Source organism: Crotalus tigris, unplaced genomic scaffold, assembly GCF_016545835.1.
Source record: "Crotalus tigris isolate CLP2741 ecotype Arizona unplaced genomic scaffold, ASM1654583v1 scf7180000024338.4412243, whole genome shotgun sequence".
NCBI lineage: Eukaryota > Metazoa > Chordata > Lepidosauria > Squamata > Viperidae > Crotalus > Crotalus tigris.
The window spans coordinates 4,120,090-4,137,558 of record NW_024100508.1 but is presented as its reverse complement, the minus strand read 5'-3'; the positions used below and the strand labels follow the sequence as shown (position 1 = coordinate 4,137,558).

At 40.1% G+C, this 17,469-nt stretch overlaps 1 protein-coding gene across 1 annotated transcript; it reads left to right on the top strand.

Annotated features, from left to right (window-relative positions):
* Nucleotides 1-948: 948 nt before the first annotated feature.
* On the top strand, nt 949-8,842 carry LOC120300062. Its single transcript, XM_039325575.1, has 3 exons — nt 949-1,797; nt 2,811-2,942; nt 6,639-8,842. Exons 1-3 carry the CDS (start codon nt 1,510-1,512, stop codon nt 6,825-6,827), a joined length of 609 nt encoding a protein of 202 aa, XP_039181509.1. The 5' UTR covers nt 949-1,509; the 3' UTR covers nt 6,828-8,842.
* Nucleotides 8,843-17,469: the final 8,627 nt, after the last annotated feature.

Sequence of the window (17,469 nt, the reverse complement as noted above, 5' to 3'; positions counted from 1 at the left end):
CCATAGGAAAAAAAGCATGATAATAAAGTTGACAGCTTCATAGAGTCATAGGGCTGGAAGATACCCTAGATGTCTTCCTTCTGCTCAGAAACAGGTCTGCTAATAATACCAATAGCATTTAGACTTATATACTGCTTCACAGTGCTTTACAACCCTCTCTAAGCAGTTTACAGAGTCAATATATTGCCCCCCAACAATTTGGGCCTTGATTTTACTGACCTCGGAAGGATGAAAAGCTGAGTCAGCCTTGAGCTGGTCAAGATCAAACTCCAGACTGCGGGCAGAGTTTGTTTGCAATCGAAATCTCTCTCTTCCTCTCCTGTAGATGGCGTTTGTCATGTTTGCCCCAAAAGAGTAGCTGGTGCAAAAGGAGCTAGATTTAAATTGGAGCATGCTGGTATTTTGGATTTTATTTCGGCCATCTTAAAGCAATACAGTAGTTGTTTGAAAAGAATCCAATTCTAAATAATGATCCTACATGGACATTTGTCTTCTGCATGTGGATATTTGACACAGACATACTGGAAAACACTGAAATTTTTAAGAAGAGATTGGACAACCCTTTGTTTGAAATGGTATAGGGTTTCCTGCCTGAGCAGGAGGTTGGACTAGAAGACCTCCAAGGTCCCTTCCAATGACTTTATTCTAACCACTGCACCACCAGGGCTCGTTATTTATATAAATAAATAAAAATAAGTTGTTTTTATTTATTCAATATCTCATTTCATTTTATTCCTACAAAAACCATCTGATGTGGTAGATTGGGCTGACAAAGACCCAGTAGGTTTCATAGTTGAGAGGTGCTTAAACATGCATCTGTGAAGTTCTAGTCCAACATATACAGCATTGGCTCATTTGCAGAAACAATCTGGAAGTACTTGGTTTTATTAAAATAGGAAATCTGTGCCTTCCATTTTACCTTAATTCCTGGCAACAAGCTAAACCCATTCCTGCAGATTTTTTGGGCAGCCTCTTCAGAAGTGGCTTTCTATTTCCTTCTTCCTAGGGCTGAGAGAGAACAACTGGCTTAAAGTCAACTAGCTGGCTTTGTGCCGAGGGTGGCACTAGGAGAAGAAGCCTGTTCTTATTTTGCAGGTGTTTTGAGACAGACAGTCAAATGAAACCTTTGCTGCATTTTCCCATCAGCAGAAAACATCCTTCTGCCGCGGTTATTCATTGACTAACTTCTCGTTCAGCCCACTTCTTCCCTCAGTGCGCTGGACTGCCAAACTGCACTGCGTCAGAAAAATAATCACAGAGCGCTTCTTAAGCAGAAGAATTTAAACAGCCTGCTCATAAAAAAGATAGAGAAGACAAGCCAAATAGCTGGGCTGCATATCACTGAAAGAGGAGAACAAAGCATCAGCAAGGCTGGCTGATTCAACCAAGGGGAGCCCCCCAGTGAGTCAGACAACTCAGCAAAATTATTCAAGAGGACTCTGACCAAACACAGAATTAAGACTGTGCTGTATTTGAAGGAGGGCAGTAAGAGAAGAACAGATAGACAAGATGAGCAAACCCCAATACAAGAAGATGGAAGAAGATGTACCCGAAGTCCAGAATCCACCCCCCTATGTGGAAAATCAACCAGCGCCTTCTGGTTTCCTGGCCCCCCCCCAGTATCAACCTCCTTCTGATCCAAGATACAACCAAGGTCTGGTTATTCAACCAACGCAGACCATGAACTTCGTACGTCTCCAACCCACCAAGGAGCCTGATTACATGGCCTACTCTATCTTCACCATGCTTTGCTGTTGCCTACCTCTGGGAATTGCTGCCCTGATTTATTCCATACAGGTAAGCCTGTGAGCATGAACAAGAGAATGCTGTAAGAGGGAGGGGAGACAGGAATACAATGTTGTAAAGAGAGTTGGGCTGGGACTCAGAAATCTCATAGACAGGATAATAATAATAATAATAATAATAATAATAATAATAATAATAATAATATGAAAAATTGATTGTAAAAAGTGGAATAATCTGATAAGAATGTATATACTGGAATGTCATGTTTAATCCAATGTTTGTTTGTTTTTAACTATATTATAAATAAAATAATAATAATAATAATAATAATAATAATAATAATAATAAATGAGAAAGAACTGGAGAAGATAACAAAATACAAAGACCTACAAATAGAAATAGAAAGACTGTGACAACAGCAAGCAAGGGTAGTACCAATAGTCATAGGCTCCTTGGGTGCAATCCCAAAACAACTGGAGCACCACTTGAACACCATTGGCATTGACAAATTTGCCATTAGTCAATTACAAAAGGCAGCCTTATTAGGAACTGCTTCCATCCTGCGACGATATCTGTAATACCATCAAACATCCACATCTGCCTATCCCAGATCCTGGGTAAGGACTCGATAGGTAGACAAAATGCCAAATCCAGTCTGAACATCTGGCTGACTGTGCGATGATTGAGAATAATAATAATAATAATAATAATATGATGATGATGATGATAATAATGATGATGATGATGATGATGATGATGGGAGGGACATTGGAGATCATCTAGTCCAACCCCTGCTCAGGCAGGAAACCCTATACCATTTCAGACAAATGGCTGTCCAATCTCTTCTTAAAGACTTTATTTCTTTAATAAGATGTTTTCACCATGTGTCACTGTCCTCGTGGAAGGAACTAATGAATTACAAATTGCAAACATATTCATATGAGAGCTATTCCAACTGATGCTCCAAATTGAAGAGATTTATATGCTTAACTGTTAAAAATCTGGGTACTGAGTAAGTTTCCGATTCTGAATTAAGATCACCATTCTTTGTTTCTCACTTATAGCATCTTGTCTCTAACAGCTGCTCAACCAGCTCACTGCAAAATGTTTATGTAGGCACTACTCCAAAATGTTTGGAACATTATGTCTTCTCTTACCGCAACAACCAGCTCCTTTTGCAGAGCAATGGAAAACAGGTATATATACAGGTAGTCCTCCATTTACGACCACAACATTTATGTCGAGAAATTTGTTAAGTGAGTTTTGCCCCGTTTTACAACTTTTCTTGTCACATTTGTTACACAGTTGTAAAGTGAATCTAGTTTCCTCATTGACTTTGCTTGTGAGAAGGTGGAAAAGAGAGATCACGTGATTCCAGGACACGGTAACCGTCATAAATGTGAGTCACTTGTCAAGCATCCAAATATAAATCACGTGACTCTGGGGAAGCTGCGAGGGTCATCAGTGTGAAAAAAGATCATGTCACATTTTTTTCAGTGCCGTTGCAACTCTGAACGGTTACTAAGTGAGCTGTTGTAAGTTGAGGACTACATGCATATGTATATACACACACATACAGTATACAAGATCAGAACAAGCACTAAGCACCGGCAGGGATCTTTCACACCAGATCACTACGTCAGCCCTGAGACCCCTGTAAAAGAAATTTATCTGTAAAATTTTATCTGTAAAAAAGACATCTGCGGACATTTACGGTAGATTTTGGAACATGCTAGATGAACTTAGGGAATTAGTCAGAGGATGATGTAAAATTCGGTAAGGCAAATGTGGGTCAAATCATACAGGTAATCCTCAAGCTAGAAATATTTATTTACCAACCATTCAAAGTTATGATGGGGCTGAAAAAAGTGATTTATATAACCAGTCCTTAGGCTTACAACCATCACAGTTTCCCCACCTTCACATGGGGGAAATTCCAGGCCTGGCAACTGGTATATATTTATAAAAGCTGCACTATTTGCCAAAGCACCTGAAGGCAGGACAAGAAGCAACGGATGGAAACTAACCAGGGAGAGAAGCAACCTAGAACTAAGGAGAAACTTCCTGACAGTTAGAACAATTAACCAGTGGAACAACCTGCCTCCAGAAGCTGTGAATGCTCCAACACTGGAAGTTTTTAAGAAGAGACTGGACAGCCCTTTGTCTGAAATGGTATAGGGTTTCCTGCCTGAGCAGGGGGTTGGACTAGATGACCTCCAAGATCCCTTCCAACTTTATTATTATTATTGTTGTTGTTGTTGTTGTTGTTATCCCAAGGTCAGGCGATCACCATTTGTGACCATCCTAGCCAGCTTCTGACAGTCAAAACGACAGGGGTAGCTGGATTCATTTAACAACCCTCTGATTCACTTAATGAGTACAATTAAAAGGTTGTAAAAACAGGTGCAATTCACTTAACAACCACATCACTTTAGCAATGGAAGTTCCAGTCCCAACTGTGGTCATAAGTTAAGGACCACCCGTACCTATCAATCATGCTATTCCCTTTCAGGGTAATCAAAATTATACAGAGTGTTGAAAAGGGGTAAGAAATAAGTAAGTTGAAAAAAATAAAGGCAGGATGTGAAAAAAAGGAAATATAGTAAATTTTAGTTGATTCCAGTACCCCTTCATTATAATTCTTCACATTTTTATAACTTTTCAAATTATCTCTGCTTCTATCACCTCCATCTCTATCTGATACACTGATTTTTTTTTCTTTCTCTCTATCTTTCTCAATCTTCTGTTTTCTCTTAGTCCCTTTATTCTTATCTTCCTTCTCATATTTGTTCTGCAGTATGATCTTTATTCTTTCTTTCTATAGCAATGTTTGTCAACTTTGCCAACTTTAAAATGTAAGACTCCCAGAATTCCCCTGTCATTCCCTGTGCTGGCTGGAGAATTCAGGGAATTGAAATTCATATAACTTAACATTGCCAAGGTTGAGAATCACTGCTCTGTAGGATGAAGCACCTCAACATATTTATTCCTCTTACTTTCCAAATTGTAATCTTCTCCATGCTGGAAAAAAAGAAAAAAAAATTAAAAGACATTTGCAAAGTCCTGCTGGACAGTAAAAATTTGGTTCTGTAGAAAAATGCCAAATTCAAACTTTCCAAGCCAATAAAACTGTAATTAAAGAATTGTCCTTCAATATTGGCATGGAGAAGGGATGCACAGGCACCGACATCCATATTTTTGTGGGGATTTTTTAAAGAAGTTGATAACTCATACAAAAACAGGATGAAATAAAAATAGGAAATAAAAAGCAGGAAGAAAACATACCTATATATATATATTAAAAATGGTGATTTGGAAGGCCAGAGTGTGAACAATGATGTGGCTATACTGAAAGGTGGAAATTAAAACTTCTGGATTTAATTAAGGGCTTCCCCTCCCCCCAGGCACAAAAAGATCAAGAACTAATGTGACATGTAGGGAAAGGAACTGCAAAGATCACGTCACTGTTGATCAAAAATCAAAGCTACATGGCTAACTGCAAATTCTTCTCCACTGCTGAGTTTAATTGTTCTCAACTCTTCCAGGAGTCAGTAGAAAACTATAGCAGCATGAAGTTGGCTGTTCCCAATTCTTATCCTACATTTGTTCAGGCTGATCTTAGATTGTGTTGGAATAAGGGAGAAATTACTGTTTTAACACAGGGACATAATAACTAGCATGAGAGGCAATTTGGTGTAGTGGTTAAGACACAAGGCTAGAAACCAGTTCTAGTCCCATCTTAAGCATAAAAGCTGGCTGGGTGACTTTTGGGCCAGGCACGCTGTCTCAGCCCAATCCACCTCACAGGGTTGCTGTTGAGGGGGAAAATAGGATGAGGAAGAAGTATTAGATATGTTCACCACCTTATTTATAAAAATAAAAACTTCCTTTAAAAATGACTCAAGTCTATCTCAGTCATCTACGGAGATTCTCAGTCACCCAGAATCATAGTTGTCCCAAAGATGCTTTTTCAAAAGGCAATTGGACTTTGTTTTTCCTTGAAGACATTTCGCTTCTCAGCCAAGAAGCTTCTTCAGTTCTGACTGGAGAACTTTGAGTGTACATGATATGAAGACATGGAACGTCTTCAAGGAAAAACCAACGTCCAGTTGCTTCTGTCTCAGCCATGAGTTGGGGAATAGCTAATATCATGAGGGAATGACAGTGAAAAGAAGATACTGGGGTATGTTTGTATTATGAGAAAATTCAGGTGGAGAAAGACAGAATGCAGGGAGTTAATTCTTAAGCAATTTCTGCAGAAAAAAAACCCACTATGCTAATCTACTTCAGCGAAAATAAAAGTGTACTGTTCAGTGAGGATATGCTAATGTTGAACTTTGAAGCTATTTCGTCGGAATCTGGCTGCTATAGCATCATTTACTGGAAGTAGGAGAACAAATGAGACAAACAGTCTCATTTGTGGGAAATCAAGTATGTTGCACAATTTTGGTGTGTCCTGCCAAGAAGAAAGAGCTTTGCACGCTTTATTTATATTTTGGGATCAAGGACTGCTAATTCATCTAGCATGATTGTATACAGGCGGTGATAAGTGGCTACTTCATAGAGATAGACCTTGACTTACAACCACAGTCAGAATTTCTGTTATTAAGCAAGGCAGTTGCTAAGTAATTCACACCCATTTTATGACCTTCATAACTCTAGCCCGGGGGTCTTCAAATTGGCCCTTTTATGACTTGTGGACTTCAGCCCCCAGAATTCCTCAGCCAGCGTGCCTGGCTGAGGAATTCTGGGAGTTGAAGTCCACAAGTCATAAAAGGGCCAAGTTTGAAGACCCCTGCTCTAACCCATTCATACTTACAGGCTGGAGATGCTCATCTCTGCTCTCAATCTATTTCTTCACCAATATATCCCTTATTTTTCTTTATTCTCAGACCCAAGAAGCCAACCGCACTGGAAATGCAGAATCTGCTCGACGAAATTCAAAGCTGTCACGCAACCTGTCCCATGCAGCACTTGGAGTGGGGCTGGGGAGCCTAACTCTATATATTATCTTTGTTGTATTCATGTACACTCAAAGAGCCTCTTTGCTGATAGACAATCCCTATACTATATCCCCATAACTCTTAAGGGCAAATATACTTCAATATAGGAAAAGTTCTAAGGTAGTTCAAACAACTAACAAAATTGCTTAATCATTACATGAATGCCATTCTATGTGGCTGAATGGTAAGCTGCTAAGACACACAGAAAGCACTAATTTAATGCTAAATACTAAAATGCCAAAATAATTTGGGAGTAATTCTAGATAGCTATAATAAAATGTGAGGTGCTACATTAAAGCAGTTAAGATTCTGCCTGAAATATCTCAGCTGTATTATAAGGTGATTGCATAATCCTTGCATAAACAGCAAGAGTAATTGCACAAATGTGACATTTCTAGAATAGGTTGCAAATTACTAAAAGGCAGATGTCAAGGCTGCTGTCTCCCAGTCAAAATCAAGTGACCAATTGGCAAGAGAAAGAAGACTAGGTCTTTGTGCCATAAAGAATGAAAAGGGAAGGTGGAAAATATGAAGGAACTCACTTCCCTAAGTGGATGGGATCTAAATGTTCTTGCAGAAGAACAATGTTCAATCAACTTTCTAAAGTCTATATGTAACCAAAATGAAAACACAGAGATATGGTTGTCTTTTCAATGTTACTTTCCTTCCTCTAATCAAATCTTTTTCTTCTTAACCAGTGGTCTGCAGACCACTGGGGGCCTGTGATGTCATCATAGGGGTCCACAAAGGCTTGAAGAAATCTTAAGTCTTGGCCATGATCATGGCCTGTGGCCACAAATGGTATTTAAATGGAGTCTGTGGTGAAGAAAAGGTTGAGAATCACCATTGTTTCCATTGTCCAAATTCTTACCTAAGCCCTACTCCCCATGATCCATGGTTCCAAATGGGTCTCGCAGCAACATGCTATAAGTGATAAGCTGGAATATCATATGGTCATATGTGTGGTATTCTGCCAAGATGCTTTAAACCAGAGGTGGAGAATGATGGCCCCCTTATAACTTGTGGACTTCAACTCCCAGAATTCCTGAGCCAGCATGTATATGTGTGGAACGTGGCTCAAGATCCCAGAACAAACAAACTCAAAGTTTTATTCAAAAAGAAGCATTTGCAAAGGCTTGGTGAACTGAAACACACATAGGAGTTCAGCCACACCTTAAAGAGCTGTTTGACACATTTTTATATCCTACCCCAACACAGATTCCCTCCCCCCCATCGCACTCAACCCCCCTTCCCTAATCATCCGATAAAACTAACTCAGACTACCTAAAAACCACTGCCCCCCTCCCCATGTTCCAGGAAGCCCCTTTGTGCAGATCCTATCTATCACCATCTAATTTTCTGTTAATGAAGCTCGGCTCCTATTCTTATTTCTGTATTTCCTCTGCTTGAGGTTTAGGTTAGCTAGCAACTTCTGATTTTCTTATTTGTATGAAATTTACTTGTCAGAGTGGCTTCTTCTATCAACCTTTAGATTCAATAGATTCATTAGAAATTTCTGATTAATAATCTACTCCTTTCATGTATGTATTCTGGCAAGATGCTTTAAAGCAGGGGTAGTCAACCTTGGCTCTTTTATGACTCGTGGACTTCAACTCCCAGAATTCCTGAGCCAGGAGTGGGGAATGATGGCCCCTTTATGACTTGTGGACTTCAACTCCCAGAATTCTGGAAGTTGAAGTCCACAAATCATAAAAGGGCCATCGTTCCCCAACCCTGCTTTATACAAAGGACCCTTGCTTCAGTATTTTATCTCCCAGCACTATAATTTTATAACAGTCTGTCCGAACTTTGTGAATCTGTGTGTTCCTTGAAAGGAGACCAAAGACAAAGAATGCTTCTGCGAAATTTCCAAAACCTGAATGAAATGTAGGTCCTGAATTCTGCCTCATGGATACTCAATTAAACCACCCCTCTCTTTGCTGCTACCATTTCAACATAACCTCAGAGCCCTAAGGTGTTGCTTTTCTAAACAAATATTGCAGTGTTAAAAACTGTTTACGTTATTCTATGATGGATCTTTGAGCAAAAGTTTGTTCTACCATTTTCCAGAAATTACATCATTTTCATTTTAACCTGTGTGTTATTGAGATGTGTGTGTGTGTGTGTGTGTGCTTGTGTAAATATGTACAATACTGGCTAAAGTTAGATTGCATTCTCTTTACCCCAAACTTTGACAAAGGGTCATATTACTTGTGATAGTCAGTTCAATGCAAGGAGGCCCTGAAAAGAAGACATTCTGATGAATACGTGCAAGGCAAATCTAGCGGGAACATTAAATTCAAGATCTGTGGCCTTCCTTTCCCAGAATATCCCAATCGTTATAGCTATTGCTGAGAACCTAAATTGATGCTTGCACATCTGGAAGTTAACATAGGTGGGAAATACCAGCCAATGAATATATCTACCTAGAACAGAGATAGTCATGTGCTGTTCTAGTAAATCTATCTTAGCCTCCTGGCCCTTGCCTCAACAGCTTCCCCTTGTCAGCTCTCTAAGTTAAATGTCTACGGAGATTCTCAGTCATCCAGGTCATGGATGTTCCAAAGGTGCTTTTTCAAAAGGCAGCTGGACTTTGCTTTTCCTTGAAGATGTTTCGCTTCTCATGCAAGAAGCTTCTTCAGAACTTCATCATCAGTGCACTAGTAATGAAAAATCTACAAGAAACAACCAAGCTTAGAGAGCACCAAGGACCCCTGCCGTGCTTAGCTTTTTCAAGCTCAGCCAAGATTGCCAGATGCTGCTTCCCTTGTAGAAAACCTCCAGTTAGCCATAGACTAGACCTGTGTTTCTCAACTCAGCAACTTTAAGATGGGTGGACTCAAAAATATAAGTGTTGAAGCAACCACAACTTTCACAAATTTCATTCCCACAAACTGGGAGACTGTAAATTCTAGTCCTGCCTCAAACATAAATCCAGCTGGGTGACTATGGGCCAACCACTTTCTCTCAGCCTTAGGAAAGAGGAAATAGCCAATCACTTCTGAAAAAGCTTGTCAAGGAAGCTGCAGGGACTTATCCAGGTCATGTGATTGCCTCTCGCGACCTTCTGACAAGCAAAGTCAATGGGGAAGCCAGATTCACTTAACCGCTGAGTTACTAACTTACAGTGATTCGCTTAACAATTGTGGCAAGAAAGGTTGCAATATGGAGCATTCACAACTTTCCTCCAGAAATTGTGAATGCTCCAACGCTGGAAGTTTTTAAGAAGAGATTGGACACTCATTTTTCTGAAATTATATTATATATTAGTAGTAAAGTTGGAAGGGACCTTGGAGGTCATTTAGTCCAACCCCCTGCTCGGGCAGGAAACCCTACACCATTTCGGACAAGTGGCTGTCCAGTCTCTTCTTAAAAACTTCCAGTGTTGGAGCATTTACTGCTTCTGGAGGCAGGCTGTTCCACTGATTAATTGTTCTCACTGTCAGGAAGTTTCTCCTTAGTTCTAGGTTGCTTCTCTCCTTGATTAGTTGAAATGGTATAAGGTTTCCTGCTTGAGCAGGGGATTGGACTAGATGACCTCCAAGGTCCCTTTCAACTCTGTCTATTCCTATTCCTATTCTATTCTGCAAAACTCACTTAACAAATGTCCCACTTAGCAACAGAAATTTTGAGCTCAATTGTGGTCATACGTCGAGGACTACCTATACACATACATACATACATACATACATACATACGATAAAAAACAAATAAGTTCAAACACCAGGATAATATTAAACCACGAACTGTTTAATAGCAATGCTGAGCTTTCGTTGGCCACATTGCCGACATCGTCAGAGCATCAAAGTGAGGTTGCTGGGAGTTCTCTTATATCACCGGTCGACTCTGCATTCAGCTCCTCGACCTGATCACTGGTCCACTCATCATCTCTGGTTGTTTTGTTTTTAAAGGGCACGCGTTTGCTATTGCACAAATAGTTTCCAAGGTTGCTGTTCTCTTTCTACCTTACTTCCTCCCACCCCCTTTCCTCGTGTGCGTCCAACTGTCAATTTGTGCCGGGTGCTTTTGCTCACCCTCCCCTTCCTCTCTATCCCAAGCCATATCTGTTCCTCCCCAGTGGGGCTGTCAGATTGTATCGAGCACTTTTGCTGCCCCTCCCCCCCATCTCCATCCCGATGTCTGTTGGTTCTTCCAAAGTGAGGCTGTCAGCAGGATGTAAGTTTAGCGCAACCCTCTTGCTTCTCTGTTCTACCGCTCCTGAGCATGTGCGAGTTCAGGAGCCGGTCTGTCAGGCGGGTCTGGGCGTTCAGTGTGGCTGACGAAAGCTCAGCATTGGTATTAAGAGCCGAGGTGGCGCAGCAGTTAGAGTGCAGTACTGCAGGCCACTTTAGCTGACTGTGTTCAGCAGGTCAGCGGTTCAAATCTCACCGGCTCAAGGTTGACTCAGCCTTCCATCCTTCGGGGTAGGTAAAATGAGGACCCAGATTGTTGGGGGCAATGTAAATATATATATATACATTGCTTACTGTTGTACACCGCTTAGAGAGTGCTTGCACTTAAAGCGGTATATAAGTCTCATAAATAAATAAATAAATAAATAAATAAATAGAGCGTGCTTGCACTTAAAGTGGTATATAAGTCTCATAAATAAATAAATAAATAAATAAATATTAAACAGTTTGTGGTTTAATATTATCCTGGTGTTCGAACTTATTTGTTTTTTATCTTATGGCTTTACCCAGGATTCACATTTTTAGTATAATTAGAAACATACATACATACATATATACATTTGAGAGAGAGAGAGAGAGAGAGACAGACAGACAGACAGACAGACAGACAGGAAAGTAGGGAAGGGATTTACTGAGCATGTTTATACATGTAACAAAGGGGAGTAAAAGTTAACTTGCAGTTCTCTGCTGCTGAGAAATGTTTTCTGTCCCTCAAAAGATTTACCACATCCTGGGTAAATTGCTATTATTTTATGCTTGACTTCACCCACATACTTCCTCAGCTGTAGGGCCCTTCCAGCCGCCCTATCCCATGTCAGAGCCACAAATGAATCATTAAGCAAAGAGGTAGAACAAAACAACTAGTGTTACAAGGCACTTAGTTCCCATTGGAGGAGCAAGGCCAGCAACTGGAAAGAGGAGTCCTTGGAAAGAAAAGATTGATTCTAGAGAGTTAAGACAAAAGCAGAAACAGCCTTTGCAGAACTGCCACGGGAGAAGAGAAAAGAGACCTACTTGCACAATGAGTAATGCAGATTATGAAAAGATCACAGAGAGCATGCAGAACCCCCAGGATCTACCACCCCCTTATTCCGATGCGGTGCAGCCTCTGGTTCAACCATCTGCCCCCATAGCTGTCCAACCTCCTATGCCAAACCAATGTTATTATGCCACGGCTGTCCAAGACCCGAAGGAAGAACCAATTCTTCAACCTGTTCAACCCAGCTCTGCGCCTGATTACCTGGCCTATTCCATCTTCACTATGCTCTGCTGTTGTCTACCCTGGGGTGTTGCTGCCTTAGTTTACTCTATACAGGTAAGCTGGATGGGGTACAGGGAGTAATGGGGTTGGAGAAAGGATCTGCTCAGATTCCATCAAAACAAAAGGATCCTGGTTTGCTTTCTTTCTGAAAACCCTTCCTGGTTCTTGGGGGGGGGGAGCCAAGATGGCGACACACTAGCAGCTTCCTGGTTCTTTTGATGAAATCTGGATGGAATGGTCTGACCTTTGCATTTTGCGTGAATTCAAGCATTCATGTAAATGGGGAGGGAGAAAATTGAAGAGTTGCAGGGAAAGAAACCAAAGGAGGAAGCATGATACAGATAGTCAGTTTGATCTTGTAGTTAAGGCACTCAGACTAGAAACTGGGAGACCATGAGTTCTAGCCCACCCTAGCAAAGAAAACTGGCTGGGTGACTTTGGGCCAGGGTTGCTGTGGGGAAAATTGAAGGAGGAAGGAGCATAAAGTATTTGTAGCTTTCAGTTATTAATAAATAACTGAAAGTATTTGTAGATTCAGTTATTAATAAAAAGTAATCAATATGGGATGAAAATAAATAAATTTGAATAGGGTCTGAGAAAGATGTGGATTTCAAGGTTGACAAAGACCAGTTTTACACAAACACACACACACACACACACACACATACTGGTGACCTCTTAACTTTTCTGAAGTCCATCACTTTCTGGATATAGCAGAAAAAAGCTCGGGGAAAATTTGAAGCAAGCCAGTTTATCATTTTCATGAGTTGCCCTATGCCACACCCAAGATCAGCATTTTTATGGACTTTGCTCTTGGAGGTTTTACCTCCACTACAAATACTTCCCAGATATTCGAATATCTTGTAAGATTATGCAATCTCACCCAAGTTTTATAGGAATAGTTCAGTCCTGCAAATGCTTTCATAGAAGCTGCGTTGGCTTTTGGGTCCTTCTGAATATTTTTGCCTGAGATCCTGCAGAGACTGGCTGGGAAAAGGGATTTACTCCCAGAGTTAGCCTTGGATTTTAGAATATATTTATTTATCAAATCTAAATAGCCATTCAGCTCACCAAAAGGGGACACCGGGTGGCACGCAGCAATGAGATAAAATGATATAAAAAACTATAGATATAAGATATAAAAATCCATATTAATAAGTATCAGAAAAACAGATGAAGGAGGAGAGGGGGTGAGTGAAGAAAAAGAGGGAAAGAAGTAAGTTGGTTTGAGGTGGGATGCGGTTTGGGGGGAAATGAGCGGGCAAGACCGAATGTGGTGTGTATCAATTTGTTTTATTTTTTATCTGAAGTATTTGTAAGATTGTTATGTATTGTAGAGTTGAAAATAAATTTTTTTACAAAAAAAAAAAAAAGTATCAGAAAAACCAAAGATACAAACCCTAACAGGGGTATGCAACCTTGGCTCTTTTATGACTTGTGGATTTCAACTCCCAGAATTCCTGAGCCAGCCATGGCTGGCTCAGGAATTCTAGGAGTTGAAGTCCACGAGTCATAAAAGAGCCAAGGTTGCCTACCCCTGGCCTAATGGATGAGAGAGATAAAAATGGCCACCCAAACAATCAGTAAGTCTCTGGTATCCTGGAAGGCCCAGGCCTAATAACATAACCGCCAGAGTTGCTTGATTGTGAGATAGGCAGCATTTAAATTTAATAAATCAATAACCAGGTCTTGAGAGGCTTTTGGAATATCAAAAAGATGGAGCTAATCTGTTTTCAGGTGAAAGGAGTTCCATAAGGTGGGTGTCCCTGCAAAGAAGACACGTCTCCTGGGACCCATCAAAGTTACAGTCACTTACTTCTTTCACACCTAATGCTCCTTCCTCCTTACAGTTTCCCTCACAACAACAACCCTGTGAGGTAGATTGAGCTGAGAGAGAGCAACTGGGCCAAAGTCACTCAGCCAGCTTTCACACCTAGGGTGGAACTAGAACTCACCATCACTGGTAATTGGCCCAAAGTAACCCATGCAGGGTTATTCCTTCCTCCTTATATTTTCCCTCACAACAACAATCTTGTGAGGTAGGTTGGGCTGAGAGAGAGCAACTGGGCCAAAGTCACCCAGCCAGCTTTCATGCCTAAAGCTGGACTAGAATTCACCATCACTTGGTGATTGGCCCAAAGTCACCTAGCCAGGTTTCATGCCTAAGGAGGAACTAGAATTCACATTCTCCTGGTGAATGGTTCAGAATCACCTAGTCAGCTTTCATGTTTAAGGCTGAATTAGAACTCCGGTTTCCTGGTTACTAGGCCAGCATCATAACCACTAAACCAATTCAATAGTAAATGCCAGAGAACTTTCACCAAAGCTAGATAAAATGTCCATCTTTACATATCCTGAAAGGAAGATCTGAAAAGATTCTTCCTGTACAAATCCTTTAATCTTGCAACAGCCCAAAGTAGAGTCAGGGGGAGACCATGGACCATGTCTGGATTTCACTTGGCCCATCAACTAATTTTGACTATGCCCAGGTGTTTATACTGCCAGATAGAAATTATAACACGACTGTTGCAAACAACTCTCAGTTCTTGGCTTTGAGTATTAAATTAATGGCAAATTTAGAAAATCAAATAGGAAGAGTTGAGTTATTTTGCCAGTTCTGATGGCTTCCCCATTTCTACAGTAATGCAGCTTGTGCTGTATATTTTGTATATATTTTGTATTGTCATGGTCTTGGAGCTCAATAAAACTAGCACAATTTTTCATTTAGAAAAGGAATGGAGAGAACAGCTTCAGGGCAAATTGGCTGCTGACTTCCCAAAGCCCCTAACTCAACTACAAATTCCCCTTTCCAAAATGAATGAGATCACGCAGCTGAGCTCCCCAATCCAATTTTCCATTCACAAGGAATCCTGAAAAAAAGTTGGCAGTACCCTGCCTATAGGATGCCCAAACCTGTTCTTATAAACATTTTCAAATCTGTACATAATAATAATAATAATTTTTATTTTGTGGTCACCGACCAAAATACAAGTGCAACAAAAAAAACACAAGAAAAATATAATCACAAACAATTAACACCAGAAGCCTTGGCTAAGGGGAATTACAACGTTCTCCTCTAATAGTTACAGCTCTTAAAAGAAATTTAGAAACCTGAGAAGTAATATAGGAGGAGCCATCCCCTAGACAATATAAAACCAAATTACTAACATTAGACCCAGAGGGATCAATTCCAAGGAGAGGCAATAGTTTAATTCTGGCTGTATTATACATAGGGCAGTATAATAAGACATGCTCCACAGTTTCAACTTCAGCCCTATCATAGAGGCATAATTGCTCACTAAACGGGAACCTCTTGAATCGCCCGTCGAGTAGTGCTGAGGGCAAGACATTGAAACGGACTAGGGAAAAGACTCTTCTATACTTGGGGATGGTTAGAGTATAGAAATAAGAGGCCATCCTCAATCCATAATTATTAGAATGGCTAGAATCTGTACAGCTTTACTGGCTATGCCCATTTTACTTTTTTCTTCTGGGAATGTTTCTTTGCTCTGTCCTCCTCCTCCTCTTCCTCCTCCTCCTCCTCCACCACCATTCTGAAAATGACTGTCTTTTTCCAGCTTAATTAAAAAGTAACAAAAGCAAAGAAAGAGAAGGTAGGAGAACCATCAGCGTGTGATGGGGAACTCATCAAATTTGCAGACAACACCAAGCTGGCAGGAATAGCCAACACTCCAGAAGACAGGCTTAGGATACAGGAGGATCTTGACAGACTTGAACATTGGGCGCTATCTAACAAAATGAAATTCAATGGTGAAAAAAAAGGAAGGTTCTACATTTAGGCAAGAAAAACCAAACGTACAGGTATAGTACAGGAGGTACCTTGCTCCATAGTAGTAACTGTGAGAGGGACCTTGGAGTCCTAGTGGACAATCACCTAAATATGAGCCAGCCATGTGCTGCAGCTGCCAAAAAGGCCAACACAGTGCTAGGCTGCATTAACAGAGGGATAGAATCAAGATCACGTGAAGTATTAATACCACTTTACAATTCCTTGGTAAGGCCACACTTGGAATACTGCATCCAGTTTTGGTCACCACGATGGGAGTTGAAGTCCACAAGTCATAAAAAGGCCAAGTTTGAAGACCCCTGGACTAGTCCAAACTGTCTCCTTGTTTTTTTCCTAGGGATGAGAAGGAATTTTTTTTTTTTTTATTAAAAGTTTTATAAATTTTACAAAAAAGAAAAAAGAATACAAAACAAGAGACAACATATACAAAAAAATAAAACTAAACAATACATATATAAGAAAAACCCCCCATCCCCCACCCCTCCCCCCCCCCAAAAAAACCCTCCCTTCCCCCCCCCCTGAGCTTCCCAGAGCAGAATATAGGCTTAAGAAATAAAAATAAAAATTAAATTAAGAACTTTATATTTATATATATAAAAAGATTATCTATAATATATATAAAAATAAAACTTATGAAAAAACTATATAATATTTTTGTATACCCAATCTAAATTGTATAAATTTTATCCATTTATCCCAAACAGCAAAAAACTTCTCTTGCGTTTGTTGCTTTAAGAAAGCCGAAATCTTTGCCATTTCCGCCAAATGAGCTACTTTAAGAAACCATTCCTGCAATGTAGGCAAAGATTCCTTCTTCCAATATTGTCCTACTAACAGCCTGGCGGCTGTAATCAAATTTAACATCAATACAACCTCCTTTGTATCACAATCTGTAACAATGCCTAACAAAAATAATTGCGGAGTAAATTTTACCCTCCTTCTAAAAATTCTCTGGATATTCCACCATATTTTGATCCAAAATGCTTTTATCTCTCTGCATGACCACCAAATATGATAATAGGAAGCCTCCTTATAACCACATCTCCAACATTTGGGTTGCACGTCAGGGTACATATAAGACATTTTTTGTGGATCAAGGTGCCATCTATAAAACATTTTATAAAAATTCTCCCTTAAGTTCTGTGCTTGTGTAAATTTGACATTTCTCACCCAAATATTTTCCCAGGTGTCGAATGAGACTGGCTCACCAAAATTCTGCGCCCATCTAATCATACAGTCTTTAATTAGTTCCGTTTCTGAATCCAATTCAACTAAAACCGCATAAATTCTCTTAATGTGGGTTTGTCTTGAATCCTTCACTTGCTTAATAAGATTTTCATCTTCTCTAAGAAAACCCACCTTACAATCCATCTTCCATCTGTCTAGTAATTGCCTATATTGGAACCAAGAATAAATAAAGTTTTCTTGTGCTAACTCTTCCCGTGATTTTAATTGCCA

Excerpts from the sequence above, each read along its gene's own strand:
- LOC120300062 (XM_039325575.1), top strand. The coding sequence starts at position 1,510 with ATGAGCAAACCCCAATACAAGAAGATGGAAGAAGATGTACCCGAAGTC. Across the intron at positions 1,798-2,810 it reads CCCTGATTTATTCCATACAG|CATCTTGTCTCTAACAGCTG; the intron begins GTAAGCCTGTGA and ends TCTCACTTATAG. Across the intron at positions 2,943-6,638 it reads TGCAGAGCAATGGAAAACAG|ACCCAAGAAGCCAACCGCAC; the intron begins GTATATATACAG and ends CTTTATTCTCAG.